Here is a 27,787-nt window from a genome sequence, read left to right on the forward strand (position 1 = left end):
TTTCGCTTTCTGAGAGACAACGATGACGCAGAACTTTATTCAGGAGTCCCTCAACCCATCCTTGGACGCTGGATACGATTTATTTCGACGGACTTGCAATTTTCGGTCGGATCGGGAAGGCACGAGCCAATGGGGCGCGTTGTCGGAGCGACTGAATTCTGACATGTCAGAGGGTCGACCTTGCCTAGGTAGTATTGTCCGCTGCGGTCTCCGGAGTTGCCCTCAGCCTCGATGCTTGTACCCAGAGGAATACGTAACCCCTGGGATCCCCATCAGATACCAAACCCCAGTACGACTTTGTGAGCTGGAGCCTGCGGAACTCAGCATGCGCTTCGAGTAGCTTGAGGATGATTTCATGGCAATAAATTTTCGATGCGGTCAGGTTCTGCTTCTCGTTTCGGAAGGGTCCTGTATTTTAGGGATAGAGTCCGAGTAGATAGATTGTGTGTTCTATCCGGCGGTCGGGGAGTGCCTGACTCTGGCTTCTTTATTCGACATTCGCAGGCGAATGAAATTAGATTTTTTTCAAAGGAAGGAGGACATTGATTCTGGAGCTTACATCACGGATATCCCTCGGATATCCTCGCCTCGAATCCACCTACGGATCCATGAATCTGGTCTGGAGGTCCGACTGAATGCACGACTCACCGCAAGCTCGCCCATGTAGCGAACTCTGTCGAATGGGTCCACCGTTCGAGGGAAGTCATCGGCCTGTTCGCCCGTGGAGCCGATCGAACTAAAGACCAATTGTATTCCGTGCGCGGAATCGGACATCCTGATCCATCGGACCGAATATGTGGTGCATCTCGGAGGGACCCATCGAATAGGTCTCACCGCTTTCTTCTACCGATTAGAGTGATGTGCGCTTGTCATTCATGAAAATCGTTCTGCTGGTGTTAAGAACAAAAAGTGTCGCATTATTATCTACGTCCCTTGGCCATACTTCGATGTGAGAATACTTTGCGACTTCGGCCTCCTTCGAGTCGTAGGCGTGATTCCGCGGAGTTTCCGTGGACAGCGCGGAACTTCAAGTCAGTCGATTCTGCTCAGTACAAACGCCGTCATAGCACGCTTGACACAGGGAGGCGTTGTGGGGGGTGCGAGGTTTGCCTGCCCTTCGGGTTTTCTGGATCGGTGGCTCGATAAAACCGTAGTAGACCTGTCCCACACGATTGTATAAATTGACAAGAACCTGGGAAGGAGCGAGTGCCGGTCAGAAACACCCGATGCTAGCCGAAAGGTAATTTCCCTTCATCCCGCGCTCTTGCAGCTGCTCAGTAGAGATATAAATTTGGCATCGCGTCTCGCGATGAAATCATTCACCTTGACCACCTCCTCGGGATACCACATGGCGGATTGGAAGCGACCACTTTTACACTTATCACATTGTTGTCCGTACAGCTTAAAAGCGATGAATCCCTCCCCGTTCGATGCCTGTACGAACCAGTATGCGATTCTTCCTTTCATGGACGTCCAACCGTGACCGCACTCCAAGCAACTGAAGCGCACCTAGAAGTTGGAGCGTGTAGCTTGAGAATCTCTAATCACCCGGAGCCTTATTTGTTCCCAAGCTCATCGTCGAACTCATCCCGGTCACAGAGCTGATTCGCTCGAGAACTCACCTTGGCCGAATCGACAAACTGATTCCACAATCCTATGGGCGCTGAGTGGACGGGGAATAAGCTCCATTGATGAGGTCGGTAGGACTGGAAGAGGTTCGCGAATTCTCCCAACCAAACCTGTTCCATACCACTGTAATAGGGGCTATGATCAAACTCGGAGTCCTCTTTCGATTAAGGCGCTAATTCGTGTGTCCCGCAGACGTTCGAACATGAAGAAGGCATCGTTCTCGGATGACTCTTGAGTGACATCGTGCCAAGCTCCCGCCAGAGAGAATCGCCGCCCTCAAGCGTCCAAATCCCTTCATGGTACATGGGAGAGCCTGATCAGAGGAGAAAGCCCGGAAGAGCTCCAAGATGTCGAGAAGAGCTTCTCGGTACACTGGATAGGGCTGGGAACTCTTTCTCAGAGATCGAAAGGCTTTCGGAATCCCTCTGAGATTAGTCACTCAGGTACTCATTCGACTTATTGTTAAAAAGGTAGGAAGAGAGTTTCTCCCTCGGGGGCTGTAGTCATTAAATGTAGCAACGAGTTTTAGTTGTGAACGAGAGATTGACTACTCCTTGATTAGTGGGACTCGGGCGCAATCAATGTGACTCGTGTAGACTCGCTATTAGTAGGCGCAGTTTTGTGCCAATCCAGACTCACATCAGCGTCGACAAGCCGGAAAAGGCTCGCCTCCAGCCGGCTCTGAGTCGGCGGGTGGTGTGCTCTTCAGACTTCCAAATGAAGTCGAGAATTCCGAATCTAATTCGATATCGATATCTCGAGAGGAGTTCCTCCTGCCTCCCCTCCCCAGCGGCTGATGAGTCCGATTCATATTATGAAACTCGCTCCGCTGGTGACCGCTGCCCATTGCGCTTCGGTCACGGGACTGACCATCTACATAACCTTGTCGCTCTCTGCTGTCCGAGATCGACTGAGGAGAGTATCGGGAACGGACGTATCCTTCTTTTCGAATTTTTCGCGACACACGAATCAAGGAGTGGGGAACTCACTAAGCTTGTTTCCAAGGCGCAACATGAGCCACTGCGAGATTCTGGTTTGCGACCGGCGGTGAGGGCAGGACCGGAGTGAGGACCGAACATTCTGTACACAGCGGGCTGCATGGCTGTTGCAGAGCGGTGAGGAATAAATTCGACATTAGTTGAGGAACTAATTCAATTTATGCCGGCGAGTCCTGTGTTCAGCACTGGGCCATGGTCCGACTGGGGTGCCCTCCCATTTCACGGGAGGCTCCAATACTTTTCCGAAATCGATGAAGCGGAAGATACGCGACGCACGCGAACGCACTGCCTGGATGCGGCCTCTGAAACTATGGTTGGAGGTGCAGTCAATAACTGAGCGAAGCGAAGGATTCATTCCGCTTTCTCCGGTAGGCGGACCTGCCGCCATCGCGTCAGCTCGGTATTCTTGCCGCACGTTCGTCGTTCTGATGTCTACCGGTTCATTCCTCTAGTTGGTTAGCTCAGCCCCGATTCATGTCAAGCGTAGTGCCTGGTTCGGCGAACGGAACTCGTGACAGGGCATCCGTAGTCGAAATATGCTGCCGTCGTCTACTTGCGTCGCTCCTGTCGCGCTCGGCTGCGTCGCCGCTAGATTCCACTATCCACGAACACAGGGTTTTTGATCCGGAATCGATGAGGACAATTCCATGAGGGATTATGCCAGTGCTCCGCGTGATGAATGAGCGAATTAGTTAGCCTACCCACATGAATGGAGCATAGATTCCGACTTGCTATTCTGACTCTTGACTGTGAGAGCTGTCGCAGGTTGATGGGCGCATTCCAAAGATTATGCAACGGGATCTCTAAATCTCGTGCGGAAACCCCATACCGCGTGAAGGAATGGTTCGCGAGGAGTAAAATCAATATCAACGATGAGGAGAAACATCTTCGATCCCCCCGGAATATGTATTTCGCTCCAGACCGCGTCGAAGTTCCACGAGGAACTGTTCCCTGTTCCGAAACAGATTCCGAGCCCACCGAATCGATTTCTTGTTTCTCATACAGCACCAGTGGAAGCTCCACGGAACTGTCGCTACGACCGACGCGACGGTGCCTGGATCTGAGAGTATCATAAAAGCCCCACCTATTTTTGGCGCTCCCAAGCTCTTCCCCAGTCTTGGTGCTGTCCGTGCCCGTGCTTAAATGAGCTCCTTCGTTCAGGTGACGTTTCCATCTTGTGCGTTCTTGAGCGGGTCTTCAATTCTGATCACGTCTTGATCCGGACTTGATTGATTCAGGGGAATGGTCGGAGTGGTGGCGAAAGAATTACAGCCATGATGGGCATCGCCTAAGACGGGATTATCCTGAGGAAGATCGCTCAGACTAACATCTGATCATCCGTTCAACGAAGAAAGGGGTCCAGGTAGGCTTTCATCTCCTAGATCTCAAAGAGCGGTTCGACCCCGTCCAGGTCTGAGGTCCGGCCCTGAAAGTTCCCTCATCAAGTTGTCATATTTTTGGTGTCTCCAAAGTCGAAGTTCTCCCTTCGAACACTACGATGATTCCCTGCGGTTGACGCGGCGGTGGCGGCGGCGCAGCTCCGGCGTGATTCGGACTCTTCCGTTTATTACTCACGCAGGCTAAGGAGAGGCTTTTGTGGCTATCATCGGCTGGTCGGACGGACTTCGTTCCCTCTGTCCCCTCCATGTTTGACTGATCCAATACAGTCTCTGTGAATCTAGAATCCTCTTTGGCTATACGCGCGGTGCTTCGACCACTACGGCACTACGATAGTACAGTACTACGATCGTACGGCACTTCGGTCACTGCGGTCGCTACGGTACTCCGGTCACTACGGTGAATATGATATATCGATTCATGAATACTGGATTCCGCCGGAAGCCAATGAAGACAGTCGATGATGTGGCGTCGTACGAGAACGCTCGCGCCGCACTTAGTCTAGTCGACGATCCGCCAATGAAGAAGTGGAGCGGAATCAATTCGGAGCATCCCCCCTCGAAGCCGTGCCCCAAACAGAAGTGGTCGTCACACTAGCTTTTCCCTGTCATGATCGTTGAGGCAAGCATCCCGACTTCGTCCAAATTCATTCCCTCCTGACTGCTGGATTTGCTACAAGACGGAGTGATCGCGGGTTTTATCGGAAATTATAGCTTTATTCGTCCAACCATCGATATTCTATGTTTCTCTTATATCACAAGAAAGAGTTGACGTTCTCACCATACCTTCGGACAATAGAACAGGTATCGAATAGTGAGTCGAATCCGCGAGCATTTTCATTGGTCACTCATTTTTTGTAGTTTCGAAAAATGGCCCTCGAGGCCAACACGCTGACCAGACTGCAAGCTGTCCTTACGGAGTTATCGTGGAAAACAGTGAGAGGGAGACCCAGCTAATTGGGGAGACCGCGCGGGCCTTGAGCGAAAAACAAAGCTTTCGATTCCTCCCCATAAAAGCGCAACATGATTCACCCGGCAGCCCCCCCTCCCTCAAGTTCGCTCAAATTTTCCTCTCGCGAAGGCGCCTAGCGACGCCGTGCTTCCATTAGGCTTTGAATAAGAGCTTCGCGGGAGACTCATCTTCCGTTCTCCAGGAGCCGCCATCTCGAGGAATTCATCTCAAAATTATACAACATTCCTCTTTTTCAATCACGAATACTCCGAGAGAAGGGCCTCGACCCACATCAAGCATGCTATTAAAGAACCACTGTTCTTGACGAGATAGTGAACACGGCCGCAAACTCCGAAAGCATTCTTCCTTCTCACAGGATGAGGGGCTCAGCGAGCGGAGATTCACGGAGATTCTGCCATTCCATTTGGTATCACGAAGAAATTCGCACTCTGAAAGGCCATCTGCTGTGAGACGGAATTTTGAGAATGGGTATGCTTGGCAACGATTGGCGAAGATTTCAAGCTCCACTTCATGCCCGACAATCATCTTCCAGTCGGATATCTCTGAGGTCGGATTGCAGCTCTCGAACGAAAATTTCGGCGCTATCTTACCATCAAGGTGGTATATTGTTATTATTCGCTGTAGTGAGGCACTGTACTTCTCTGATCATTTGATGTGCCGCCTCCCAAGCCTGTGAAGAGCATCACTTCTCTCAGAGTTCTTCGGAACACGTAATGCGGCTAATGGTATATGTCATGCGGCTAGAGTAGAGGCCTTTGCATACCTGTTCTTCTTCCTCGACACGATCAGATCTCCCGACAAGCTTTTTCAACTTGGATATTGTGCTCGTTGCGCCGACGGCCCCCTCCGGTTCCGGCTCGAATTCCGATGTTAGTTTTCCCAGCGGATCGACGTGCAGCAGCTGTAATCTGTTCCCGACCACAGGAGATTTATTCTCCATCGGTACAAGCCAGGAGATAAGCCTCCCAAATGGAGCGACGACATGGGCAGGCGACTAGACGACCAGATCGTGGGATATTCCTTACCTCGGGATCGCAGCTCGACCGGGCAATCTCTGGAAAGCGCCGCTGACGTGCTGGGAAATGGAGGAGGAGAATATATCATCCGCACTCGCTCAAAAGCATATTCGTTATATCCTCGTCACCCCATTCCTTAAGCCCGAATCTCGACAGTCTCACCTTGTCCTCGATCAGATCCGAGTACGATGAGCCCGCGACGAAATGATCAGAGGAGACACTCCCACCAGCCGTACGGGGAGAATGTAACTGCGGTCGAGGGACGATTGTCTATCATTCAGCCGGATTTCACTCACGAAACAATTCTTTTCACTGGATCATGAATTGAGTAATGAATCCGAGCTGTACCGTACTCGGGCCCGGGACGATTCCTCGAATCGGAAACGCTGCTTACTTGTTGAGTTATACTGCTGCTCGTGTCGCTACAACTGCTCGCGTCTTTTTCCTCCGCCCTGTGGTAACCTCCTGGTCGCAGACTTGATTTCTGAACCGTTTGGATGCACTCGGTGAGATACTTTTGGTATAGAGCTGAGTTGAAGAAAGCCTGGGGGAGGGGGACCCGAGCTTTGAGAATTCCTACACGATCATCAAGCAGATTTCAGCATCGGACATTTGTTCAAAAATTTACCTGGAGAAACTCGTTCTCTAGATACCGAACAACTATTGCGAATGGCAGAGCGAAAGTGTTCGGATTTGGGCCATCTTCGGAGCAGATCGACTCTTCGATCTGGGAACGAAAAGCGATTCGTAAATTATTATTTTCTCAGGATCGAAGTACCCTCTACATATATCCTTTATGATCCCGATCCGAGAGAAAGTTGGGTACCTCGCTCCGTAATGAGTCGCTGAAGCCGAGAGACGTCTCCGCTTGTAGAGAAAAGAATTTATCATAAATAACCATGGCATCTTTCTGGGCTTCTTGGGCCGCGAACGCGTCTACGGCTCCGGTGTGCGTAGAAAAGTTATCGGCGACGATCAGGAAGTCAATCAGGCGACGAACTCCCACTTGTTCCCCGAATTCCATGAGGTAGAATAGACATCCGTCGTTCGCAAGAATGTCCACCAGACCAGGTCCCGAAGCCATGTTTGATGTTGTTAGAATATCAATTTGTCTCTGGGTGTAGAACGGACTGCGGAGGAATTCCGTATAATATTGCTTGTCCATCTGATCGAAAACTGCCTGTTGTGCCTGAAAATCCGAGATTCAGATGCATAAGGCCCGAGTCTATATTCCAATCTTAGTTCGGGAGCTTATGTCACTAGTCAGCGAACCTTGGAAAAGCAATTTCCGTCAACATGCTCCTTTGACAAGCAGGAGATCACTTCCTCTAAAGTCTGAGGTTCCAGTAGAATTTCTTGTGCTGCTGACGGTCCGAGGAATTTCTCATAGATGTGGAGGGCGTCTTGACCAATACCTGGGAGGGAACGGATGTTAGTCTCCCGTGCTCCGACAGCAGCGAGCGATTGCTCTACGGGTCTCCCTCCGAGAAAACAAGGGGATTCCGAAGTAGCTCAAGGCCATGTCCTGTGAACTCACTGTCAGCGTAGATCGGTGCGGAAACTTGTGCTCCTCGTGGGCTATCTTCGTCGACAGCCTCCAGGGGCTCATCACAAGGACTCAAGGGATCTGCTTGAAGAGCTGCAGAAAGGAGCATATTGATCTAGTTTTAGCAATCGCTGAAATGATTGAATCTTGATCTGAACGCACGTGATCGGAGAAGCGAGGGAGTAATCTCTTGTCAGAGTGCCTCGTGGGATAATCCTTCTGCCCACCAAAATGCTCGATATGACTTATTTATGCGACTCGACTGTAAGTACCTATCCTATAATCCCCGTGGTCAACTCACGATCTCTCGTCTTGACGAATCGTTGCTTCACGTGACTTCCCGAGCGAAGAACCTGACTACTTCTGTTGAACATGTCGGCCTCGAGCCAGAACCGTAACAAGTGTTGTGCACCTTTGGCTTCCATGAATTGTATCAGATATGGAATCGAGGCATTGTCAGCCAGCAATTCCCGTAATGAGCGGAAGGAACAAGCCTTCGTCCGGGGCGGTTTCGATGGGTCATATTCTCGTTCAGCTGGGATAGACGTCGTTGATTTTACTTCGACAATCGATGAGCTATGATCCGAATCGCCGAGCTTCTTCATTGAATATTTGTCACAGAATTCTACACAAGTGTCATGGATTCCCAACCTTTTCGGATTCCTTCTTGAAGTTCTTGCAGCGTGACATTGAAGGTTTGCGAAAGGACCGAATCTCTCCGATTTCGTTTGTTTTTTCCCGTATTCCACGGTTCAATGCGAACTCGAGCGAACCGAGACTCAAACTACGTTCGAAATTGCGAGTGACCCCCTTCAAAGAACCTGCAGAAGGTCACAAATCATATTCAGTTCCGAGATGAAAGAGAATAAATACGTCTTGCGCTAAGAATCGGTAGAGAAGCGCGAACAGCACCCGAATGAATAACAATGTACTTCTACGAAAGCTCCAAGAATGTTTACGCAGAACGAGGAAGCATAAACATATGAGCCCGAACGAACTCGAGGTGGTATCTTTGCGGGGGACGACCGATTATTCGCCGATTACTACCGACGATGTCCAAAATGGACAACCGCTTCGGATAATTCTACGGATTCGTTTCTGACAGGGTTAAGAGCTTAAGGTACTACCAAGACGGTTTTTCGACTCCGCACCGAAGAGCTCGGAACTGATTCCTGAGTGAAAGACCGATTGCGTGACATTTGTCCGCGGTAAACTGTGACCATTCGAAACTGACAAGGTCCTTGACACGGGTGAGCTTTTCTCCGGGGTGTGAGAAATCCATTTCGAACACCAGATATTCTTTCGAGATGCGTACTTCGAATATTTTTTTAAGAAAGCACCGGGGAATGACCATCGACGCAGAACAACCTACTTTTCTTCTTGAGGAAATTCATCACACCGGAGCATGAGCAAAATCTCAACAGACGTCACTATTACACGAAAGGATCACATTGTATGTGAGATTCCATTGATTGCTCCTAGTCTTCTTCGGAACTGTTCACAGCCTTCGTTCAGAGCTCGACGGTGCTTTTCGGGCGTGGAGTCATTCCCAGGATCATGATGCTGTCTCGCGTCTTCTGTATCCCTCTGGTTTCCCATGCACGTCAGCAGCGAAAAAGAAATATCGTAGTTTTCTCTTTACTCGATCGCTCTGTATATGCTCCTATTTCTCTAACGTGCTAAATGCTGAGCGCTCCGATGACAGGTAGTCAAATGAGACGGAGCTCGATTCACGATAGAACGATGATTCCTAGGAGGGGAGTTCAGTGTCATCAACTGCGCTGCCATATCGGGAGCCCACGAATGGTTCGAGTTCTCAAAAATCCGGGTTTCACTCGGTTATCATGTCGAGTTTATGCTAGCATCGGTGAGGACGATGGACCGCTCAGATATTAGCGCAGCAGACGACAGACCAAGCGCGGCGGTTGGCGCGGAAGTCGCTCCTCTCTCCTGGTGAGGGTATGACCCACTGACTCGCTCCCAGCTCCCAGCTGAGCTGAAAGCAGAGATCATCAGATACCTAGGGCGTCTGAAAATCTGACACTCGACGGCATCATCGATCTGAATCAGCCATGAATCTTGATTCGTCCTCATCCTCGGAGGGAAAAGTCCCTCCCGATGACCCCTCTCGCGCAGCAAACGTCGCAAGGACGAAAAAGCAAACTCCTCACCTGCTTCGAGCTACTCTGCCGCAAGCCGCCGAAAACTTGTAGGAGACAGAGCTCATGCCAGAGCAAATCCAGAGTACAGAGTGTACCCACTTTCTCTCTCTGTCTCTCGGCGAGCTCGTGGAGCGCTCAGCTGACGCGATGAGTGGGGATTCTCCTCCTTGGTCAGCGAGCATCGATGATCAGGGGCGTACGCAGGGGGGCTCCTAGATGGTCCCTTCGTGATACTGTAGTACAGGAGCGAATCGCCCTACTCCATGCGGAGACCCGATCAAGCCCCCCTCCCCAAGAAAAATTCTGTGTACGCCGCTGTCGATGATGATATCCTCTCAATGGAATATACTCGCGAGCTGGTGAAGACAAACACGGAGCCGCGATGCGAGTTCATTGGCGTTTAGGGCACTCGCGGCGGATTGAGGACACAGTATTCTTAATCCTCCCGATCTTCTTGAATCCTATCTTGGACGGAATTTCCCTCTTTTCAAGCAGAGCTCTGTCGCTGAGCCGCTCCTCGGAGTCGGGAGGTAAGACCGCTCTGGTGAGTGATCGGCTTATTGCGTCGGATCGAATCTGAACATCGCAAAGATGCCGCTAAAGCGACATGAGCCCACTTCTATCCCGGATGTCGACAATTCCTGGGAACACGGTCTCGATCGAACCGGGTAATTCCTCTCGCTGAGTCTGCCCGCTGGGACAATGATCTTTCGGTGAGCCCCGGGACATGAAAAGGCTGTTGGCGTCAGCTCAGGGAGACGAATTACTGTCTGAGCGAATTTTGGGAGCTGAATGCCGGCTCCGACTCTTTCTCAAGTTCCCGGGTCGAATTTTTGTGACGACAATAGAAAACCTGTTATCTCGACTCCTGTAGAGTCCCGAGACCGGGAGAGAGATCGGAAGAGTATTCTACCGGAGGCTCAAGCCCGTATCCTCGTCTGATATTTGTGTGAAATCCGTCGCGACGATGAGTGTATTTTCATTTCCGGATTTGCTCCATCTCAGGCCTCAAGATAAGCTCGAGTCCATCGCTCCTCAGGTCTACGGATAGCGTCGGATTCTGATCCAAGAACCTTCGGTGAAGCGAAAGAAACGAGCGACAAGTATCCATTGAATCGTGTTCATTCGATCGGTGCTTCGATTACCACGGATGCCACATGAAGAAGAATTCCAGGACAAATATATCTATAGGAGCTCAACCATTGCTCAAGTGATGTTGCTCACTTCAAATGATATTTCACAATCGGAATAAAGGAAAATATGAGACATTCTGGAGAGGATCCTGATTCCTATGCGGGTATACGACCCTTGGAGTGAACCATGAGTGGTTCTCTTTGAGTGAAGCGCCGAATCGACAGCACGAGGAGCTCCGACACTCCCGAGCGAGCGAACCGTACGTCCTCGATTCCCATGGTCATCTGTCTGCAGTCGGCCTATCATACCACCTCTTTGTTTCAGATTCAGTCGCTATCTTCTAGGGCAGACGAGGGGTACTCCAGCTACGAGGCAATCGCCGTCTTCATTCGAACTTCCGTAATTCTCCCACGAATTCCCAAGTCGGATGAGTTCTCATTCTTCAACTCGGTGGGATCAATCTCATTCGATCAGAGCACTTGATTGAGTCGTCAACACCTCTGTTGCCCATAAGTGTTTTGCCAGGGGTGCGTCGAGGTGTCTTATAAACGACGGACGTCGTTCCGGATGACTATGCGCGTGCTTTGAGCCCACCTCCTTTTCGGAGAGAGGACCATCATGAATAATTGAGAGCCGTCTGTGTGGACGAGGATCGTGACCACTATAGACTCCGTAGTCCTAAGACCAAGTTATCAGATCGAGAGATGCTCTACCCGAGCCTCATACTTCAGTTTTGATGACGCCATGTGACGCCTGTAGTCCGTGACTATCGAGGCCCGGAGACTACCGAGAGCTAAACTGCGCGAGGGAATCGTCCCCAAAATATTGTGGATCAATGTCTCGGTCCCCCTTCGGCCAGATGAATGAGTTCCGCCGAGACATCTTTCTCGCCATCGCGTCGTCGTCCGATAATAATCCGCCCGCAATCCGCCGTGTGGGAGCGAATTGGTCAATCGCTCACCTGAGTCAAAAGAGCATTTCTGATGCGAGCCTCATTCACAAGGAACTCGAATGCATTCGAAATCGCACGTAAGCTCCACAGCTGCGTCGCGGTATCGAGCGCCAAAGTATTCGAGGAGCACCTCCCGGACAGGGGGTCGGTATCCTAAATTATCGCTAACCCAAAGAAGGAAAACGCTCCCGATTCATTGTCAAGTTTTATTTATTCTCGGATTCAACATGAAATTGCATTATCAAAATTATATCTCAAATCTTTGCAAAAATCCCATCTTTGAATGTATGTGGTTTGAGAGAAGGATCGGAGTTTTAAAAGGCGAAACCACTTACCTCTGTTCCCGATTCGGGGTCATGGCGAGGCTCTCCGGCTGAAGAAGCGTTTCCCCGACCTATCCGTCACACTTGAAAGTCATTAGCGACGCCGGCAACCCGCGATCTCTTGCCACGGGATCCTCGAAGGATAAGTTTATGCAGCTGCTGCACTGCATAAATCCTGGACACCACCAGGCCAAGCCGGGTCAGATCAATGGATTTACCATCCCAGGGACGTGGCCGATGCTATTGGCTTCTTACGGGGCTTCTGCCTCCCGACGAAACTGTCGCTTTTGCACCGAAACGTCACCTCCTTGAGTAAGAGCGATTCCCTCAGGTTGGATGAGCATCCATCAGAGCACATTCCTCCAAAGTCAAACTTAGGTGATGTGGGCGCTCCAGAAATTCCTTCCTTCGTAAGCATTCCGGCATATCACACCGTGTACGGCGTCTCCATGACCCTCTTGGTCCCGTCTCGCGCGAATGGGGATCCTTCTTCCCAGTATTGCGAAATCAGAAAGATGGCTGGTCGCAAGCTGTCGCGGCGGGGGTGTTACGAGTCCGAACCTGACCGCCGCTGAAGGGAAATCTGTTTCTCAAGCGGCGGGCACAGCTGTCCTCGTACGGAGTTCAGATGCTCCATCCAGATTATCCAGATCAAGTGAAAGTGCTCCTCAGTTTCCTCTAGGTAATTTTCCAGAGACCGTCATGAGCGCGTTCCTTCCCGTGAGAATCACAGTGTATCACAAACCACCTCAGTCCTCTTATCGAGTCTGCTCATTGAGTCCCGTCAATTCCCGAGCACGCGCACATTCCTGATGTCCAACTGAAACTTCCTCCTGTCCTTCCACAGACCGGTCGTCTCATCCGAAAGGTTTCTCCGTCCAATGCATTTTCTATTCCCATTCCAAGCTCCGTATCCAAGATAAGTAGTATCCGTATTCAAAAGTGGCGATCACTGATTCCCTCGCGGATCGAACGATTTCTGATTGAGTGGTTCCCGTGATTGTGTCACTCCTTAGCAGCCGTCACATCTCCGACGGGAGGACCGAGCGAGCGATTGAGTGAGTGAACGAGCGAGCAAGCGAGAGAGCGAGTCCCTCCGAAGAAATCCTCCAAGTTCATCATCGGGTTTTTCGATCGGACGTCAAAGGAGAAGCCCGAACGTGTCCGTCGACGCGAGTCCTCCAGTTTTTACGGTCCGCCAGCGCTCGTCATCATCATGAACGTCATCAATGCATCCGCATCCTCATTCCATTCCAATGCAAGTCATCGCAATCCAGTTTTCAGATTAATCCTGATCAATGAATTCCTTTATTTGATCCATCCACATGATTGTTTGAGTCCAATCTCGTACACACTGTTGTCGTAGGAGAAAGAAAAGTAGTAAAGATAATTATTATGTGAATCGGATCTCGTATCTCGCTGATCTATCGATCGGACGACCGACCGATAGACGATCGAATATCTACGAAACCACCCGAAAATCATCTGATTGACGGGACAGCGTAGGATGTTGGGTTTCAGGGCCATGCATGTCCGGAGCTGCTTCCCAGAGCGAGAACTATATTCTGTTCGAAGGATACGCGGCATCTCTACGTTTCGATCTTGATCTTGGAACTCGCCTTGATTTGGTCGAATCTAGCAGTGTGCAAAACACGAGAAGCGAATTATTGTCGGCAAATCAAGAAGTTGTGTACAACACGAACAAAACGAAGAGAAAGGGGTAATGTAATTCACAGGGATTGTACAAAAAGAAAATCTATCTGATTGGCTGCTCGTTTTGCCCGCGAGCCCGTGGCTGCATGTGTTCAGTGAGTAATTGGAAAGCTTGTATCTGTGGTATTTAGAGTCGAAACGGGAAAACTGCAGAATGAGTGAGTGTTTATGAGGGGGAGCGGGAGCGGGACCTGGAACGGGAATAGTTCTTCCTTGGGGAGTAGTTCGGAGGTGAGCGCGAGCGCCGTTGCGATTGACTTCGCGAACGCGATCTGCTTTCGCGGCCGGTGTCTTCCTTGACCCGTACATACGATACCTCGCTCTCGTGGGAACGGAATCTGACAATAGGAGAGAGCATACGGGAGCGTTAGTGGATGCTTCAGAGGTCGTGACGAAGGAGCCAATGGGGAAAATCTCATTCTAGACGGAGAGGAGCTCGAGACTTTGACCACGATCTCGGATCGGACGTGTGAGGCACTTACCGGCTATCGTCAAGTTTCTTGACAGCGTATTTCATGTCTTCATAACGTAAGAACTCTACCACACCGGTGCCATCTTTGTACACATCCGCATAGCAAACATCTCCGGCTTCGCGCATATGATCCTTGAGATCCTGCCACGATCCGGTGGGAGGCAAACCTGGGGAGAGAATCCGATGGTGCATCCCTTCAAGCCTTGATTTTCCGGTTCCCGTCCAGCGGTGGCCGTCGATCTCTCATCCAGTAAAATTTCGTGACCGAGAGACATCATCTGTTGCGTCAGATGCCCTGCGAGCGATCGAGGGGATCTTTCCCTCGATTGAACAACTCTCGTACTTACCAGTTACTATAACTCGGTATTGGCTTCTACGTGCAGGCGGACCTCGGCCGCGGGACGGCCCTCCTCTGGGGCGGGCGGAATTACCTCTCGGGAATTCGACCCGGAGTTTGTAGCCATCGTAATCGTAGCCGTCTCGGGCCGACACGGCATCTTCGGCATCCCTGAAATATTAATTTTGAGCATCGACGGGCTTCAGCACACGTTCAGGGATCGTCCTATCGTTCTTGGCGGGGCTTATCACGAAAGATCATCGATCGATTCCGACATCCGCGCCGAAATCCTGAACCGTCCACTCGAGCATTCGGTACGTAGGTATGTTTGTTTTCGTTTACACGCGGAGCAGACGACTATCACAGGATAATTTCGCCGAAAAAAGCGTGGATTCCTACAATGAAGTACTCCAACTCGAGACCGAGCAAACAGGCTCAGGGGTTCTACTCCGAGAGCGTCGAACGAGACGCTCGGGCAAAGGGTCTAATCAAGTGGGGATCCACACGGAGTCATATGCTACATTGGCTCTCGTGGATGTCGATCGATATCCACGCTCTCGGGCACGAGCGGGCCGGCGGAAAATCTCGGGCCAACGCTCCATAACTCCGTCGAACGAGCCTAGCAGGGATCCCTTGAGGAGCTCGATAGCCGAGAAGCTGAGAGAACTCCGGGAGCGAAGCACGCTCGACGAAGTCTGCACACCGGCGAATCACACAGAGAAACATCCCGGGTCCTGGCGGCTCCCAGAAGGAGTGCTCTAATTCCCTTCGGGACTTCCGAATCACCCTCCGAACGACGACGACTTCTTCGCAACATCATTGAACAACAGCTAGGAGGCTCTCGTTCGACGGGGGTGCCTTGGAAGAGTTTTCGAATGTAGATAACTTACCTCGGATCCTCGAATTCGACGAAGGCGAATGGCGGTCCGCGTCTATTTTTCAAATCGATGAATGTGATCTTTCCGTACTTATGGAACAGGTCTTCGATATCCTTTGTGCGGATGTCCGGCGGCAGATTACCCACGTAAACTCGGCTTTCGGCTTTGTAAGACATCGTTTTCTGTGTTTCTTGCCGCAGCAAGTAGAGATGCCGGAATAGGCAGACGTACGTACAACAATCGAATTCCGAGCACCAATCAAGGAATCGGTAGGGAGTAATCAGAGCCGCCCGGCAGGTTCGTCACCCGGTGAGTAGGAGTTTCGATTGTCAATACGATTGTATGTCACGATGCCGCAACTCGAACACGCACACACGCTCCGCCGCTAGACTACAACGAGGGCTAGTGAAACAAGCAAGCAACCGACGCCGCCGCATCAACCGCGGTGCACAACAAGTTCAACGAGATCTCCCAGAGGGCGCTGTCTACCTCGAGGCGCGAATTTCGAAAAATCACTCGAGTCGAGTCGAGCCCCAACCGTTGATACGTCTCGGTCTAACCGCTCGGACACGGTTCTCTCATGTTCTCTGATTCGGCGGTCGCTACACAGCAATTCTAGATATTCCCGTGAAGCCAGCCTCAGGAGCCCCGCTTATAGACTCTACAATTTCGAGAAGGGACCATCTCTCAGAAAATCGGGTGGGGGCCGTTTCGGGCTGAGATTTTCGAGGATCGAGTGCAACTGCGTTAGAGCAAATATTCATACATGCGGAAACATCGTAGGGAAGATAGGGGTGAGAACAAGTCAGGCGCGGGTCTTCTACTCCCCCGGAAGCCCAATTATTCTCGAAGCCTGCAGGTCGTCCTCTCAGGGCTCGCATTAGGTACGTCGGAAACGGCCCCCTAGCCGAACTCTATTTATCATGCGACGGCGAACATGATTCGGCGGGAACGATCCAGGATATTTATTCTAGGGACGGACATTGTGTGCGGTCCTTTCTCTGCGGAGCACTCCGGTCGGGGCTGCTTGTTTGAAACAGACGGAGAGCTAAGACAAAGGCTATCCCACGGCGCTGTATCACTTCGATACGAGGTGAGTTCGAACTAAGAGAAGACAATCGATCTTTCACACAAACACAGGAGATATCCGTGTTCTCTGATGAAAATATTCATCAAAAATAGTACAATTGAGTGGTGGAGTTGAAAGCTATAGCAAACTTCGCTATCAGGTAGGGAATCACAGGCCACAATTGGATCATCGGAGTCTGAAAGTGCTGGTTAGACAAGGGCTCGACGTTTTGCGAAGCTAAAACTGAATTTCGACTCGTTTCATTCCAAGACTTCGAACGAAATGAAAACCCGAGTTTTTAGTTTGACATTATACAATTGGCTTTCCATTAAAAATCTAAGAGTGAAGGTTCTCTCGCTGATGCTACTCTTCTGTTCAATTTCTAGACTACGCTCTGCGGTATTCTCTCAGCACGAAAGATGGTTTAAAAGTCGGGCAGATGATCTCATGACGCTACACAACGATTCCCTGTGTAGAATAATCAACGACCTTGTTCGAGGCCTTGTGACTGGATATTGGCTCAAACTTTCAGGAGATGGTCGCGGACCTGAAAGAAAACAGAGCCGAATTAGAGTCGCCCGATTGAGTCACTCGAATCTTCATCGACGATCTTTCATCCATTTTTTTTCATCCATTCCCCCTTGGCCAAAACTCGCAGCCAAACGAAGGTGAGCGATCGGGGGTCGACCGCGAGCTAGTTCGTACGTCGATTGGAGGAAAAGCGTCTATTTCGACGTCTCCTTGGATGAATCCCGCCCGACTTCCACTCTCACCTTGCCACAGATGTTCTGCGCGTACTTCAGCCGCACTGCCAGCTCTGAGGGGCAACGTTCATGCATCGTTTTCAGCGAGTAAGTTCTAAAGTTATTATTCTTGTCGATGTAGGAAACGGCCCCCATGAGGGGACAGAGGATGATCTTCGTGTGATCCCGGAAGAAGTTCAGCTGAAGTGTTCCATTAGAGAGGAACAAGACGATGGCCGACTGAGTTCTGAACCAGACGCGTAAATACGGTAAGCGAGCCACGGCATTCGTGCGGGGTGCTGGGGCGTCGGCTCCGGCTGTCATTAGATGCTGTTGCATGTATTGTCTGAGGGATAAAGTCGGGAGATTACTTCGTGTCTTCAATCCCGTTTCGCGAGGGATAATTGCCGGGAGATGAGTCGAAAGAGCATCATGGAGTTGTTCAGCGTCGCGCACCTGAAGTATTTCAGCAAGATGACCTTCTTCTCTAGATTTTTCGGATAATCCGTTATCGTGTGGTAACTTTCGACATTCTTGTGATCGATGAAATGAACCTGCGGAAAGACGTGGAATTCATTCAACGAATCGCTCGAGTCCCGACGAAGAACAGTATGTCGACTGACTGCGACGTACGAGAACGCCTCCGAGCATCCTAAAGAGGGATTATTTCCCTCCGCAACAAATACCTGATCGGAGCCGATGAGAACCATTCTCGAGTTATCGTTGAAGAGAACAGCGAGAGAGTTGTCATTCAGTTGGTATCCCAGACCATACTTATCAGTGTAGTCAACCCATTTCGAAACCCAGTAAACGGGCATGGACGCGGGATCGGCCGCGTCGTCTCGATCCATCGGGAGCAGATCCGTCTCTTTGAACTTGGACGACATCAGTGCTTTGAGCTGTTCTTCGAGTGAGTCGATATGTTTCAGGGCGACCTGCTGTTCTTCGACATGGACCAAGCCCTTAATTCCGTTTGCAATAGAAGTCACGTCGGAACCTTGGAACTCCCGGAGAACCCGGCGACCCGGCTCGAGACGAGGCTCTGTAGTGAGGATGGACTCTGGCAGAGCTTGAGGCAGCGGCGATTCAGTGAAGAAAGCGTGCTGGAGAAGTGCGGTGGCCATTGGACGTCGGGAGGGGATTTTTTGGAGCATGGATCCTATCATTTGATGTGCCAGCTGCGGATGGAAATTCAATCTCCTACTAAAAATTTCTCCAGCCGAAAATTCGAGACTATTCGTATCATTAGAACATACGATTCCAGCCGAAGGAGAAACTTCGGAGAGGGTAAGAATTCTAGGGCAGCGAAGAGAGGCGCTTCTCTTACAGTGGGAATGAATTTCTTCTCGATCTTGTAGTCGACTTGTTTGATTTTCTCGTATGTCTTCTGCAAATCCTCTGTCTCGAAAGGCGGCTTCCCGACCAACAACGTGTAGATGATGCAACCGCACGACCAGATGTCCACCTACAAACAATAAAGCGGTGAGAGAATGTGGCGGCGGAATCGTACGAATCTCGATCGGCAGATGCTTCTCTGCGAGATCCATCTACCGCCTTGGGCGATGTACGATGGAGACGCTCCCGTACCTCATACGAGTGACCGGACTTTTCGAGGATCTCCGGTGCGATATAGTTCGGGGTACCGCACAGTGTTCTGCGCCGATCGTGATCACTGTCTAGAGCGGTTGCCAAGCCGAAGTCGCCGATCCGCAATTGAATGTCCTGTAACATTTGCTCTCTTTGAGATCCGAGCTCTCCGATAATGACATTCAGCGAGGAGCGAGGATCATTGTTACGTGGATCTCGCGTTAGGCGCGGAGTCGCCCGAGAGACTCACCTCGGTGAGGAGTAGATTCCCGAGTTTAAGATCACGATGGATGATCCGCAATCCGTGCAAGTAAGAAACTCCCTCTAACAACTGGTGCATGAAAAATCTTGTTTCATGGTAAGTCAACTGGAATGACAAACAGCGTCAGCCAAGTCTGAACGGCCAGGATATCTTCACTATATGCGAATACTTGGGAGACCTACCCTCCCGCGTCGCTTCAGAACCTCCATGAGAGACCTCCTTTTGCATAGCTCAAGGAGGACATAAACATTATCGCTATCTTCAAAACTGGCGAAGAACCTGAAAGAGGAACCCTCCGTTTGTATCCGAAAAATTCCGAGACGGCGAGGATTGGTGGATCCATCGCTCGGTCAGACCATGTGAAACAATCAGGTATCAGATTACTCACTTGACAATATGGGGGTTCTTCAATTTCCTGTGAATCCTGATTTCTTGAATCATTTTCTCCTTCTGATATTTCTTGACTAGCAGGCTCTTCGAGACAATCTGAAGGAAAATTCACGACCGAGGATGAATAGATATTCGCTTCTAATTTCAGGCTCTGATTGACATCCTATGCGGGAATTCGATCGTACCTTGCAAGCCACGACGTTCTTCGTCTTTTCGTGAGTCACTTCGAAGCATCGTGCGAAACCACCCTGGAAAATTCGTTTCGAATGAGCGTACTCATGAAATCTTGTGCGATCATCTGCGACGTTTACGTGAAGTGAGCCAGGAGGACGGAAATGATGACGGTAGAACTCGATCGAAACAACCTCGAGGAGCAGCTGTCAGTAATGTAAGATTTCCGCAACCGTCACTGCTCTCCAGAGGCTGAATAGGAGATTCCTCTGCGGATTGGAGCTCCTCGGCGGGAAGCTTGCTCCTCCGCGCAGCCAACACTCGACATGGCAAAAGCTACTTGACGAACCAGACAGCGCTGGCGCCGTCGACTGTCGACGCACACCGAGGGACCCCCCGAACCGTTGTTGATACGGTGCTCACAGAACTACACACTGCTCGCACGCGCAGGAAGAATATTATCGAGGAAGCCTTCCAACATCGTTTCCCGCGTAGCTCATTTCGATTGATATCGACGAATTTGCACGATGAGCGTTTCTACATCGACATTCCGAATTCCGACCCACATGAAATTCGTGATGAAAGATAAGGGAGCGAAAAGTTCTCAGCCTTAAAAACATCCCATCGGAAAGAAGTAGAGGAAGACACCAAATCCGCCGTCAAGAAAGATTTCTAGTCTCAATAGGCTCGAGTTTCGTACTGAGAGTTTGGTCGCGCGTGACCGAGCATAGACATTTAATTCGGATCTCCGGGAGGGTGATTCAGGGAGCTAGCTCGCGTTGGGGTCCAATCAGCGGTCGAAAAACTGTGATGTCCGATCTCTCTGTCAGCACTCCCGATTCACATCGATGAATTCTCATATCGCAGCTGACCTCGTCGACGGAGATTGCTTCCCTTTAAATGGAGTCGTTGGAGATGGCCCGTCGGGGAATCGAGGTCGCTCACCTTGCCGAGGAAAGCTCCAACTTTGTAAGTGTCATTTCCACTCTCGTTCTTGATGAAATCGGGTGGGCCCTTTGCACGTTCCGACTGCATTTTTGTCGGCTTCGGCTTGTTCATTGCAATACACTGCCGTGCAAGTCACGCTTCTTCTACTGACCACCCGCTCGCGCCAAAAGCAAGCTACAATTCAAACTTTCAAAATGGCGTCCTCGCAGACGCAGTACGCGTGCGCGAAGCAGACTACCTACGGCGCCAATCTTCGAAAGGAAATGTAAATTGGAAAGACACTCTCTCTTTTTGCTCTCGGGACACTGGGGACTGCGGAAGGGATTCGCGTGATTAATATCTGGATGCGACAAATGGCAGATAAATGATCCTTATCGGAATGGAAAGCAGTGCTCGCCATGAAGCGGCTCGAGAAAGACCTTTTTTTTATGACGAAAACCTTATGAGAAAGGGGTTGAATAAACCCAATTCTCACCATCGGATGATCCTTCCGAAAATCCACTTACACGCGATCATCCGAGCCCGACCCTCGCGCCTCCCCTTATCAAACCGCTATCCCCGCCGTCTCCGATGGGTAGGCAGTGATTTGGGGTCTCGGATCAGGACTCGCATCTCGCGCTCCGATATCCCGTATCGCCTGATATCGCCTTCCCCCCTATAACCGAGTTTCGTTCCGAATAGCTGCGTCACAGGAGACCGGATCCAGAATCGTCAGTAGACCCGATTCCTGATTCTTTCCGTCAGAGACAGTTTCTTCGATATGGATGTCAGTCGAAAGCTCCTTGGGGCTGCACGGAGATATCCTGGCGGATTCGAGTGGTGAAGGTAAAATTCATACAAATCATCTTTTTTCTCATGAGGGATCGTCATTCGTCATTAGCGTGATGGGGGATGCAACGAACCAGAAACCGAAGCGAGCTTCAATCAGCTCTGAACTATCACGGGGAAGTGGCACATGAATGAATTCCCCCGGAGCTTGAGTGAACAATTTTTTATTCGAATTTCTTCGACAACAAATTTCTGGTTTAACCTATTGACTTGCATACATATTTTAGTTGATACATGCCGATGTTCATCTGATCGACACCTCGTTGTCCGACGATAGAAGTCGATGAGATTGAGAGCGTCGATTGCTTCGAACTCCTCCCTCTTCGTTAAGCAAGAGGAACATCGACGGAAGCAATTCCTATTTAAACCTTTTCCTGTCACACTTGCAGAATTTCGCACGAAAGTATCCCTTGCTCCGGTGTTGGTGATCGTGAAAGGCCTGAGCAGAAATGCGTTTTTTTCCTGTGTAGGTACTTGAAGCTTATCGTGCAATCCTTTCTCACGAAGCCCAGCTGCTATCAAATGGCATGCGGCGTCCATTTCCCATCAAACTCCCAATGTGCGTTCGTATATGTCCACATTCAGGATATGAGTAGAATAAAACTTCACATCTCGAAGTGCCGCGCATCTCCTCACATGTATTCTCCTTCCACACGTGAGAGACGGTGTGTGTTCATAATGGCAGCGACCGAAGATGAGTTATGATTATTATGATCTGACTGACTGGGCGGAGTGGGAGAGCGCCAATGAATGAGGTATGGAACAATATCGTAGTCAGAACAAACGGCATTTTCGCTCGTCCCATTCATGAACGTTTGCTCGGAGTCGGTGAACTACAGTTTTCGAAGGAAAGTCGCGAAGCCCGAGATCTATCCTTTCAAGGCCTGTTCCGAAAATGAGCTTCTCTTCCGGCGATATCCATCTCCTGGTTCCTCGCGTCCATGATTCCATGTTCGGATTATGAGAGGGCGGAATCGATGAATGTCGAATTCCTATCTGACTATTGACGCGCTCAACCAACCCAGCTCGGCCAATTTCCACGCTCCAACATAGTGTCGCTGTTGCTGCTCATTTGGATGTCCTTTCGCAGTTTAGCTGGCAGTTGTTGGAGCCGGAAGCTGCGAGTATTCTACAGAAGATTACTGGATTTCGAATGTTTTGTAAGAGGCACTCCAAAAAAAACCGCTCGGAGTTCCCCTTGAATGTCTCTCGGATGTTGAAGTTCCGCTGCTGATGATGAAGTCTATGATTTCTCCACTACTGGCCCGTGAGACGAAAGTGAACCTCTGAGTATGAAAATGGGTTTCGCTTGCCGACCACCTGAGTGCGTCTGCTTATAGCGCCACGGTGAATGAGTAAATATCATAGGTGAGGATTCTCATCCCCTCGTCGCCGAACCCATGAATCGAATGTAGCCCTGGAGGCTCGACGCAGAGAATCATGGAGTAGAATGTTATGTGTTGGTGCGTGCCCAACCAAAGTGTTCGAATCTTCGGTGTATCCCGACCGGGTTCCGAGGTCGCAAGGGGAGCGTCCTCCAGGGATGAGACAGGGAGAGGGAGAGCGAGCCTATCAGTCAAAATCTGCATCTTCGACAATTAATTTTTGTCCGAGATTTTCTACAGTGGTGTCTTCTCGCTCCGCATAGGGCAGCTTTGCAAATGCTGCCCTATCCGCAGTGTGCTCTAGATCTCCGCCAAGCTTCGACCAGGAATACACACGAATGAAATCTGAAGAAGATCACGAGAGGCGTCGAAACTCTCGCTACGATGCTCCATGTCAGCGGGCCGTACATCTCGCGAGCTAATTCGTTGTTTAGATAATTTTGGTTCGTAAAGCTTTCCATGAGCCAAAGGACGAGATTGGCGAATACCAGGAACGTCACCACCTGCAGGCCCTTGCGGCAGTTCTTGCGATCGGCTTGTCGAGTGTCGAGTTCCTGCGGGAGGGGGTCAGGGCAATCAGACGTAATCCTCGCTAAGATCCGTACATTAAATCTGTATCTCCCAGTGAGATGTGAGAAGTCATAACCGATAACAATAATTATAACATGATAATGATTATACATTCAACGCGAACCCACCTGGACGAACAAACTTTGAGAGACAGCGTGCACGAGCATGGCTCCGCCGTCGATGACTAAGAGTGCGTGATTGATATCTTGGATCTTAGCGGCCCCTATCACGCACGAGAAAGCTGCGAAAACTATAACAGCGATGATTCCGAAGCGGTGTAGTAACACCGACAGGTTGCTGCTCCGACTATGTCTAACTGGCAGTGAAGCGATTTGCAGCAGGCCGAGGAGCGAAGCTGCAGCCGAAAGAGCCTCAATAACGGCATGCAGGACACTGGTTGCCATGAACGTGTCCGCCTCCAAGCCTTCTTGGCTCAGCACAAAGTATAAGATGAGAACGATGATACCTGGAATCGCCGAGGCATCGAGTTCGAAAACGGATACCACAGATTGGAGAGGGGTCGAGTAAGCTACGGATGACAGCTCGGGCTGAATCTCACCAGAGGCTAGAACCAGCAAGCCGAGGAACAGTCCCCTAGATCCTCCTTGACAGTCAGCGTTCCTGTTTCTGTTGCGGAGAGTGTCGTAGGAGCCACCGCTGGATCCTCGAGCGGGATAGCTGCTTACGGTATACGATTGACTGCAGGCTGTCGGGAGGGATCATAAGGGAAAAATTAGACTACGCGTCCTCGGATAAATGAAGGCGATGGAGCGCTGCTTCGCGAGCAGCTTGTCGTTTGAATTTCGATTTCAATACCAACCTTGTCGCGAGCACACGGTGTGGTAGCTATCCCACACGACGTACAACACGACGATGGCCACGACACAGTATTGCGCGATGAACGGCGTCAGAAAAGGCATCGCTCGCTGCCATATGTGGCCCAGGGTACTGTTCCGCAGGCATGCGTCCAAGAGAAGATAGCGTTCGGGGGCTGCATCCTCTTCTGTTTGCCACAGACATTCTTTCGTCACTGTGAAGACCGAGAATTTAATTCACTCCCAATGACGGAGACCATCAAACTCAAATCGAATCGAGACGCTGCTGGGTCGGAACGACCGCGCGTCCATCACTCAACCGGATAATAATAATCAGCGATACGTACCGAAAACTTTGTGGTTGCCTTCTTTGTCGAGAACATGTTCCCGATGCATGAAGTCGGCAGGAGGGAATATGATGTCGGCGGCATGGGATCGGTGACTGGAACCGATCCATTCTTGATAGACACCCCAGAGCACGAGTCGGAACCACACAGCTACGTTGGTTGCGATCAAGTGCATGAGCGCCACATGCCGAAGACAGCCCATGGTATCCGAGGCATGCTGCGGAGGAAATCGTCAAGATCTAATAAATCCTGAGTTCCGCGACAGTCTCCGTTCAAGACTAAATATACAGCTCTGCGACGTTCGCGCGCACTGCGTTCCGGTCTCGGCCTGTCATACAACGATACCGACCTGAACATTGATGAACAGGAAATGCATTTGCATGAAAGCGAAACAGGCATGAAGAACTGGAATCGACAGGTTCAGTGTATCCGAGCACGGAGTCTGAAGGGTGAATACGCTGCTGAGCTCCAGTCCGACGGCGATGAGGGTACCGAGACCGAAAACTGAAATCGTCTCCGAATCGTTAGGCTCTCCCTCTGGGCTACCGGTGGAAAAAGTCCGTGGGAAAAGAGGCGGAAAAAGTCCGACGCAAAGCTCTCCGTTCGAGAATACCTAAAAGTCCGATTCGTAGATAACAGCTGACTTCGACGGGGCACTTGTGCAGTTTCCGAGTCCCGACGCCACACGTCGTCCCTCGGTAGGTCGCAGTTTCCACGTCGGACAAAGACGAAGACGACGAGCTATTGGATGACGATGGGCTGCTGAATGATGGGCATTTGTCGAGTATCGACGAAACGTAGATGAAAAGCAGAAACAAGCACGAGCCTCCGATCAGGTACGCGTACAAATACCCCTGCAACCGAAAGGAGAAATCAGCTCCCAGTCACGAACTGGCGAGACCGATTCGCACCGGGAACGCAGCGGTCTCGGAGAAGATCGGGGGAAACAAAGCTCCTGAATGCGGATGCGTTATAACTCACATGAAACGAGAGTAGAGGCATCGGGTTGTCCATGACTTCTGTGAGCATCAGAATGGCTGTAATCACCACGATTAGTTGCCCGTAGAGACTGGAGAGCAAATTGCAAGTGTTCCATTTCAATCTACGACGGCTACGGAAGGGACGAGAAGAAAAGAACAGCTCTGAGTCAACGCATTCAACTTTCGTATTCAGGATGCTGCAACGGGTGGAGGTGGCGTCCGCGCTCGGGAATCCTGTTGATCGACGATGGAGCTCCGGTCGATAATAATGATCCGCATATCAATTGGGCTCGCGGTCCGAGAACCGTCCGTGTATTCGGGTTACCTCGAGGGCTTGGTGAGAGAGCTGTCGCCAGAAGCCGGCAACACGTCGGAGCTTTTCCTGACGCTTGACGACATGGTGGCCTTTTCGAAGGAAGCTAGGGGAGCAACCGGTGGAGCGGGCCTCTGCGCGGGTGAAGCGTTCTGTCCTCCAACGTGGCTCTGATTCGGTGGCGGTGGAGGGGGCGGCGGGAACGCTGCAGGCATATCGACGGAAGCCTGTAATCAAGTCGTTTGTATGAGCCCTGCCTTGCTCGGAGCCTCGCTATGAACAGCAACCGACGATTGGGTCGGTCGTTTGTTCGTGCGTTCGATGCTCGTCAAGGCGGATGACCGACTGGCAGAGGCTACAGCAAAGCGGACTAGAAGGGGACTAGGTTTGGACCAATCGCTCGCGCCTGCGGAGTCGCGATATGGAAGAAGAAGACCGAAATTTCGCGTGCTCGACGGGGTGACAGAAGAACACGACATGGAAGAAGCAGCGACCCCCACAAACCTGGTTGACACGGTGCTGTCTCCTCTGGTGTGCAGACAAACCGGCTAGCAAGGGATTTCTTAGGTGCTCCCCTTCGGACGGCGTTAGTTTTGGATGAGGGGTCATGAACGGGGTGGATTGCTGGTGGTAATGGTGAATGCAGTTCGCCTATACGGCAGCACCTTAACATTAGCTTTCACCACCGTCACCAGGTTTCGTCTCTTTCGAGGTTGGAGTTAGTTCGGGCCTTCGAGGACAGATCGCCCAGAAACGAGGAATGAATAAAAAGAAAGAAAAGCTTCCGTTAGAAAACGTGATCGGATCGGTTCTCGGATAAACCTCCCGTTCCTCGATCGGCGCCAGGTTTCCCGACTTATGGATTCGCGATCGTGTACCGGTGGGGATAGCGAACGGGCAGGAAGTGCGACGCCCGTACGGGGAAAAGGTCGAAGAGCAGCAGACACAGTTCGAGAATTTCCGGTTTCCCAAGGGAATCACATGCAAATGAGAACCTGAATCCCCTCGGGAAACCCACACAGGTCGGCGACAGATGTCGAATTTCTTCCGGAGAGGGTTCACAAAGCATAATAGAAAAAGTGAGAATCGGCGAGCGAGCTCAAAGCATCCACCAGACATGGGATTAAGGGTCCAAGAAGCTCCCTAAATTCATCATCAATAGCGGCTAAATGGGAATGTTGAACGGGGTGTATTCGTGTTCGTAAGTGAAGATACCTTGAGAGAATTTCGCTTGTTGCCCGCTAGTGCCGAAGTTTGGAGTGACTCGTCGCTCGAGGCTGCTACAACGACTTCAGGGATAGCAATAGCTGAAGGAGTGGCGAAGCGAAGAACAGCTTGTGTGTGTTGTGTGATTTCTTTTTTTGTTCTCTTGGGTCCTGTACTTCTTGCGAGTGTTGTTGTTGTCCGTGTGCTTGTTGCTTTGGTTGATAGTCTTGTCGCTGCTGCTGCTGTTGTTGTTCTTGTTGTGACTGTTGGGTTTCCAGAGGCTGTGGCGGTGAGGGTGGTGGCAGTGACGGTCGTGAGTAAGGACTGTGTGGCTCGACGGTTAATTTCGAAGAAGCAAGAAGCTCCGCGCCTTCGTTGTCGCTTTCTCCGTTATCGCTATTGTCATTGTCGCTGTTATCGATGTTCTTATCGTTGCTGTTGTGGCTGCTGCTGCTGTTGTTGTTGTTGTTGCTGCTCGCAAGACACTCGTTTCTCACCGAGGGAACTATTTCAATGTCTCCGCCCTGTATCGATAAGTCGTCCATCAAAGATGCTGCTTCGTCGAGATCCAGACTTTTCCGCGACATTGTCTCTTAATATTTCGATGAGCCAGCTCGATTCCAATTGTCGGGCCCCTGAAATC

General features: G+C 50.7%; 5 protein-coding genes across 5 annotated transcripts; all 5 read right to left on the reverse strand.

Annotated features, from left to right (window-relative positions):
* Window positions 1-494: 494 nt before the first annotated feature.
* Window positions 495-2,650, reverse strand: LOC100900438 (receptor-transporting protein 3). The gene is made up of 4 exons (XM_003739737.3): window positions 2,619-2,650; window positions 1,623-1,752; window positions 1,324-1,509; window positions 495-1,192 (listed from the first exon to the last, which is right to left on the reverse strand). The coding sequence occupies exons 2-4, from the start codon at window positions 1,746-1,748 to the stop codon at window positions 1,028-1,030; spliced, it is 477 nt and encodes a 158-aa protein (XP_003739785.1). The 5' UTR covers window positions 1,749-1,752; window positions 2,619-2,650; the 3' UTR covers window positions 495-1,027.
* A 2,374-nt stretch (window positions 2,651-5,024) lies between these two features.
* pkaap (A-kinase anchoring protein pkaap) lies at window positions 5,025-9,227 on the reverse strand. Its single transcript, XM_003739738.2, has 13 exons — window positions 8,932-9,227; window positions 8,211-8,380; window positions 7,861-8,094; window positions 7,551-7,652; window positions 7,286-7,428; window positions 6,840-7,202; window positions 6,642-6,740; window positions 6,408-6,557; window positions 6,176-6,262; window positions 6,023-6,072; window positions 5,761-5,905; window positions 5,588-5,667; window positions 5,025-5,425 (listed from the first exon to the last, which is right to left on the reverse strand). The coding sequence occupies exons 3-12, from the start codon at window positions 7,982-7,984 to the stop codon at window positions 5,590-5,592; spliced, it is 1,341 nt and encodes a 446-aa protein (XP_003739786.1). The 5' UTR covers window positions 7,985-8,094; window positions 8,211-8,380; window positions 8,932-9,227; the 3' UTR covers window positions 5,025-5,425; window positions 5,588-5,589.
* A 4,203-nt stretch (window positions 9,228-13,430) lies between these two features.
* Window positions 13,431-15,954, reverse strand: SF2 (splicing factor 2). Its single transcript, XM_003739677.3, has 4 exons — window positions 15,543-15,954; window positions 14,663-14,823; window positions 14,326-14,482; window positions 13,431-14,181 (listed from the first exon to the last, which is right to left on the reverse strand). Exons 1-4 carry the CDS (start codon window positions 15,704-15,706, stop codon window positions 14,010-14,012), a joined length of 654 nt encoding a protein of 217 aa, XP_003739725.1. The 5' UTR covers window positions 15,707-15,954; the 3' UTR covers window positions 13,431-14,009.
* A 938-nt stretch (window positions 15,955-16,892) lies between these two features.
* On the reverse strand, window positions 16,893-20,883 carry polo (Serine/threonine-protein kinase polo). Its single transcript, XM_029113356.1, has 12 exons — window positions 20,698-20,883; window positions 19,767-19,829; window positions 19,580-19,677; window positions 19,374-19,470; window positions 19,180-19,296; window positions 18,930-19,064; window positions 18,670-18,807; window positions 18,029-18,520; window positions 17,962-17,964; window positions 17,799-17,896; window positions 17,373-17,688; window positions 16,893-17,146 (listed from the first exon to the last, which is right to left on the reverse strand). Exons 1-12 carry the CDS (start codon window positions 20,809-20,811, stop codon window positions 17,120-17,122), a joined length of 1,698 nt encoding a protein of 565 aa, XP_028969189.1. The 5' UTR covers window positions 20,812-20,883; the 3' UTR covers window positions 16,893-17,119.
* A 2,104-nt stretch (window positions 20,884-22,987) lies between these two features.
* LOC100900718 (proton channel OtopLc) lies at window positions 22,988-27,731 on the reverse strand. The gene is made up of 11 exons (XM_029113365.1): window positions 27,515-27,731; window positions 27,154-27,245; window positions 25,951-26,165; window positions 25,627-25,756; window positions 25,259-25,499; window positions 24,995-25,149; window positions 24,646-24,862; window positions 24,304-24,513; window positions 24,043-24,189; window positions 23,612-23,949; window positions 22,988-23,467 (listed from the first exon to the last, which is right to left on the reverse strand). The coding sequence occupies exons 1-11, from the start codon at window positions 27,729-27,731 to the stop codon at window positions 23,198-23,200; spliced, it is 2,232 nt and encodes a 743-aa protein (XP_028969198.1). The 3' UTR covers window positions 22,988-23,197.
* Between the last annotated feature and the right edge of the window lie 56 nt (window positions 27,732-27,787).

The sequence above is a fragment of the Galendromus occidentalis genome, unplaced genomic scaffold (assembly GCF_000255335.2).
Source record: "Galendromus occidentalis unplaced genomic scaffold, Mocc_1.1 scf7180000076583, whole genome shotgun sequence".
In the NCBI taxonomy this organism is placed as follows: domain Eukaryota; kingdom Metazoa; phylum Arthropoda; class Arachnida; order Mesostigmata; family Phytoseiidae; genus Galendromus; species Galendromus occidentalis.

What these genes read in the sequence shown, in the direction of transcription:
- LOC100900438 (XM_003739737.3), bottom strand. Translation starts at nt 1,748, where the DNA reads ATGGAACAGGTTTGGTTGGGAGAATTCGCGAACCTCTTCCAGTCCTAC. An exon ending in AGTTTGTCGATTCGGCCAAG is followed by an intron (nt 1,510 to 1,622) that starts GTGAGTTCTCGA and finishes TCCAACTTCTAG; the next exon opens with GTGCGCTTCAGTTGCTTGGA. An exon ending in ATCCCGAGGAGGTGGTCAAG is followed by an intron (nt 1,193 to 1,323) that starts GTGAATGATTTC and finishes GCTCCTTCCCAG; the next exon opens with GTTCTTGTCAATTTATACAA.
- pkaap (XM_003739738.2), bottom strand. Translation starts at nt 7,984, where the DNA reads ATGGAAGCCAAAGGTGCACAACACTTGTTACGGTTCTGGCTCGAGGCC. An exon ending in GCGACTCATTACGGAGCGAG is followed by an intron (nt 6,741 to 6,839) that starts GTACCCAACTTT and finishes TTTCGTTCCCAG; the next exon opens with ATCGAAGAGTCGATCTGCTC. An exon ending in GGTCGAGCTGCGATCCCGAG is followed by an intron (nt 5,906 to 6,022) that starts GTAAGGAATATC and finishes GGTCGGGAACAG; the next exon opens with ATTACAGCTGCTGCACGTCG.
- SF2 (XM_003739677.3), bottom strand. Translation starts at nt 15,706, where the DNA reads ATGTCTTACAAAGCCGAAAGCCGAGTTTACGTGGGTAATCTGCCGCCG. An exon ending in GTCGAATTCGAGGATCCGAG is followed by an intron (nt 14,824 to 15,542) that starts GTAAGTTATCTA and finishes TTAATATTTCAG; the next exon opens with GGATGCCGAAGATGCCGTGT. An exon ending in AAGAAACTTGACGATAGCCG is followed by an intron (nt 14,182 to 14,325) that starts GTAAGTGCCTCA and finishes TCCTATTGTCAG; the next exon opens with ATTCCGTTCCCACGAGAGCG.
- polo (XM_029113356.1), bottom strand. Translation starts at nt 20,811, where the DNA reads ATGAACAAGCCGAAGCCGACAAAAATGCAGTCGGAACGTGCAAAGGGC. An exon ending in GGAATCTACTCCTCACCGAG is followed by an intron (nt 19,065 to 19,179) that starts GTGAGTCTCTCG and finishes CAAATGTTACAG; the next exon opens with GACATTCAATTGCGGATCGG. An exon ending in CGCAGAACATCTGTGGCAAG is followed by an intron (nt 17,147 to 17,372) that starts GTGAGAGTGGAA and finishes GTTTTCTTTCAG; the next exon opens with GTCCGCGACCATCTCCTGAA.
- LOC100900718 (XM_029113365.1), bottom strand. Translation starts at nt 27,731, where the DNA reads ATGTCGCGGAAAAGTCTGGATCTCGACGAAGCAGCATCTTTGATGGAC. An exon ending in TCTCTCACCAAGCCCTCGAG is followed by an intron (nt 25,757 to 25,950) that starts GTAACCCGAATA and finishes TCCCTTCCGTAG; the next exon opens with CCGTCGTAGATTGAAATGGA. An exon ending in TGCCTCTACTCTCGTTTCAT is followed by an intron (nt 25,500 to 25,626) that starts GTGAGTTATAAC and finishes TTTCGGTTGCAG; the next exon opens with GGGTATTTGTACGCGTACCT.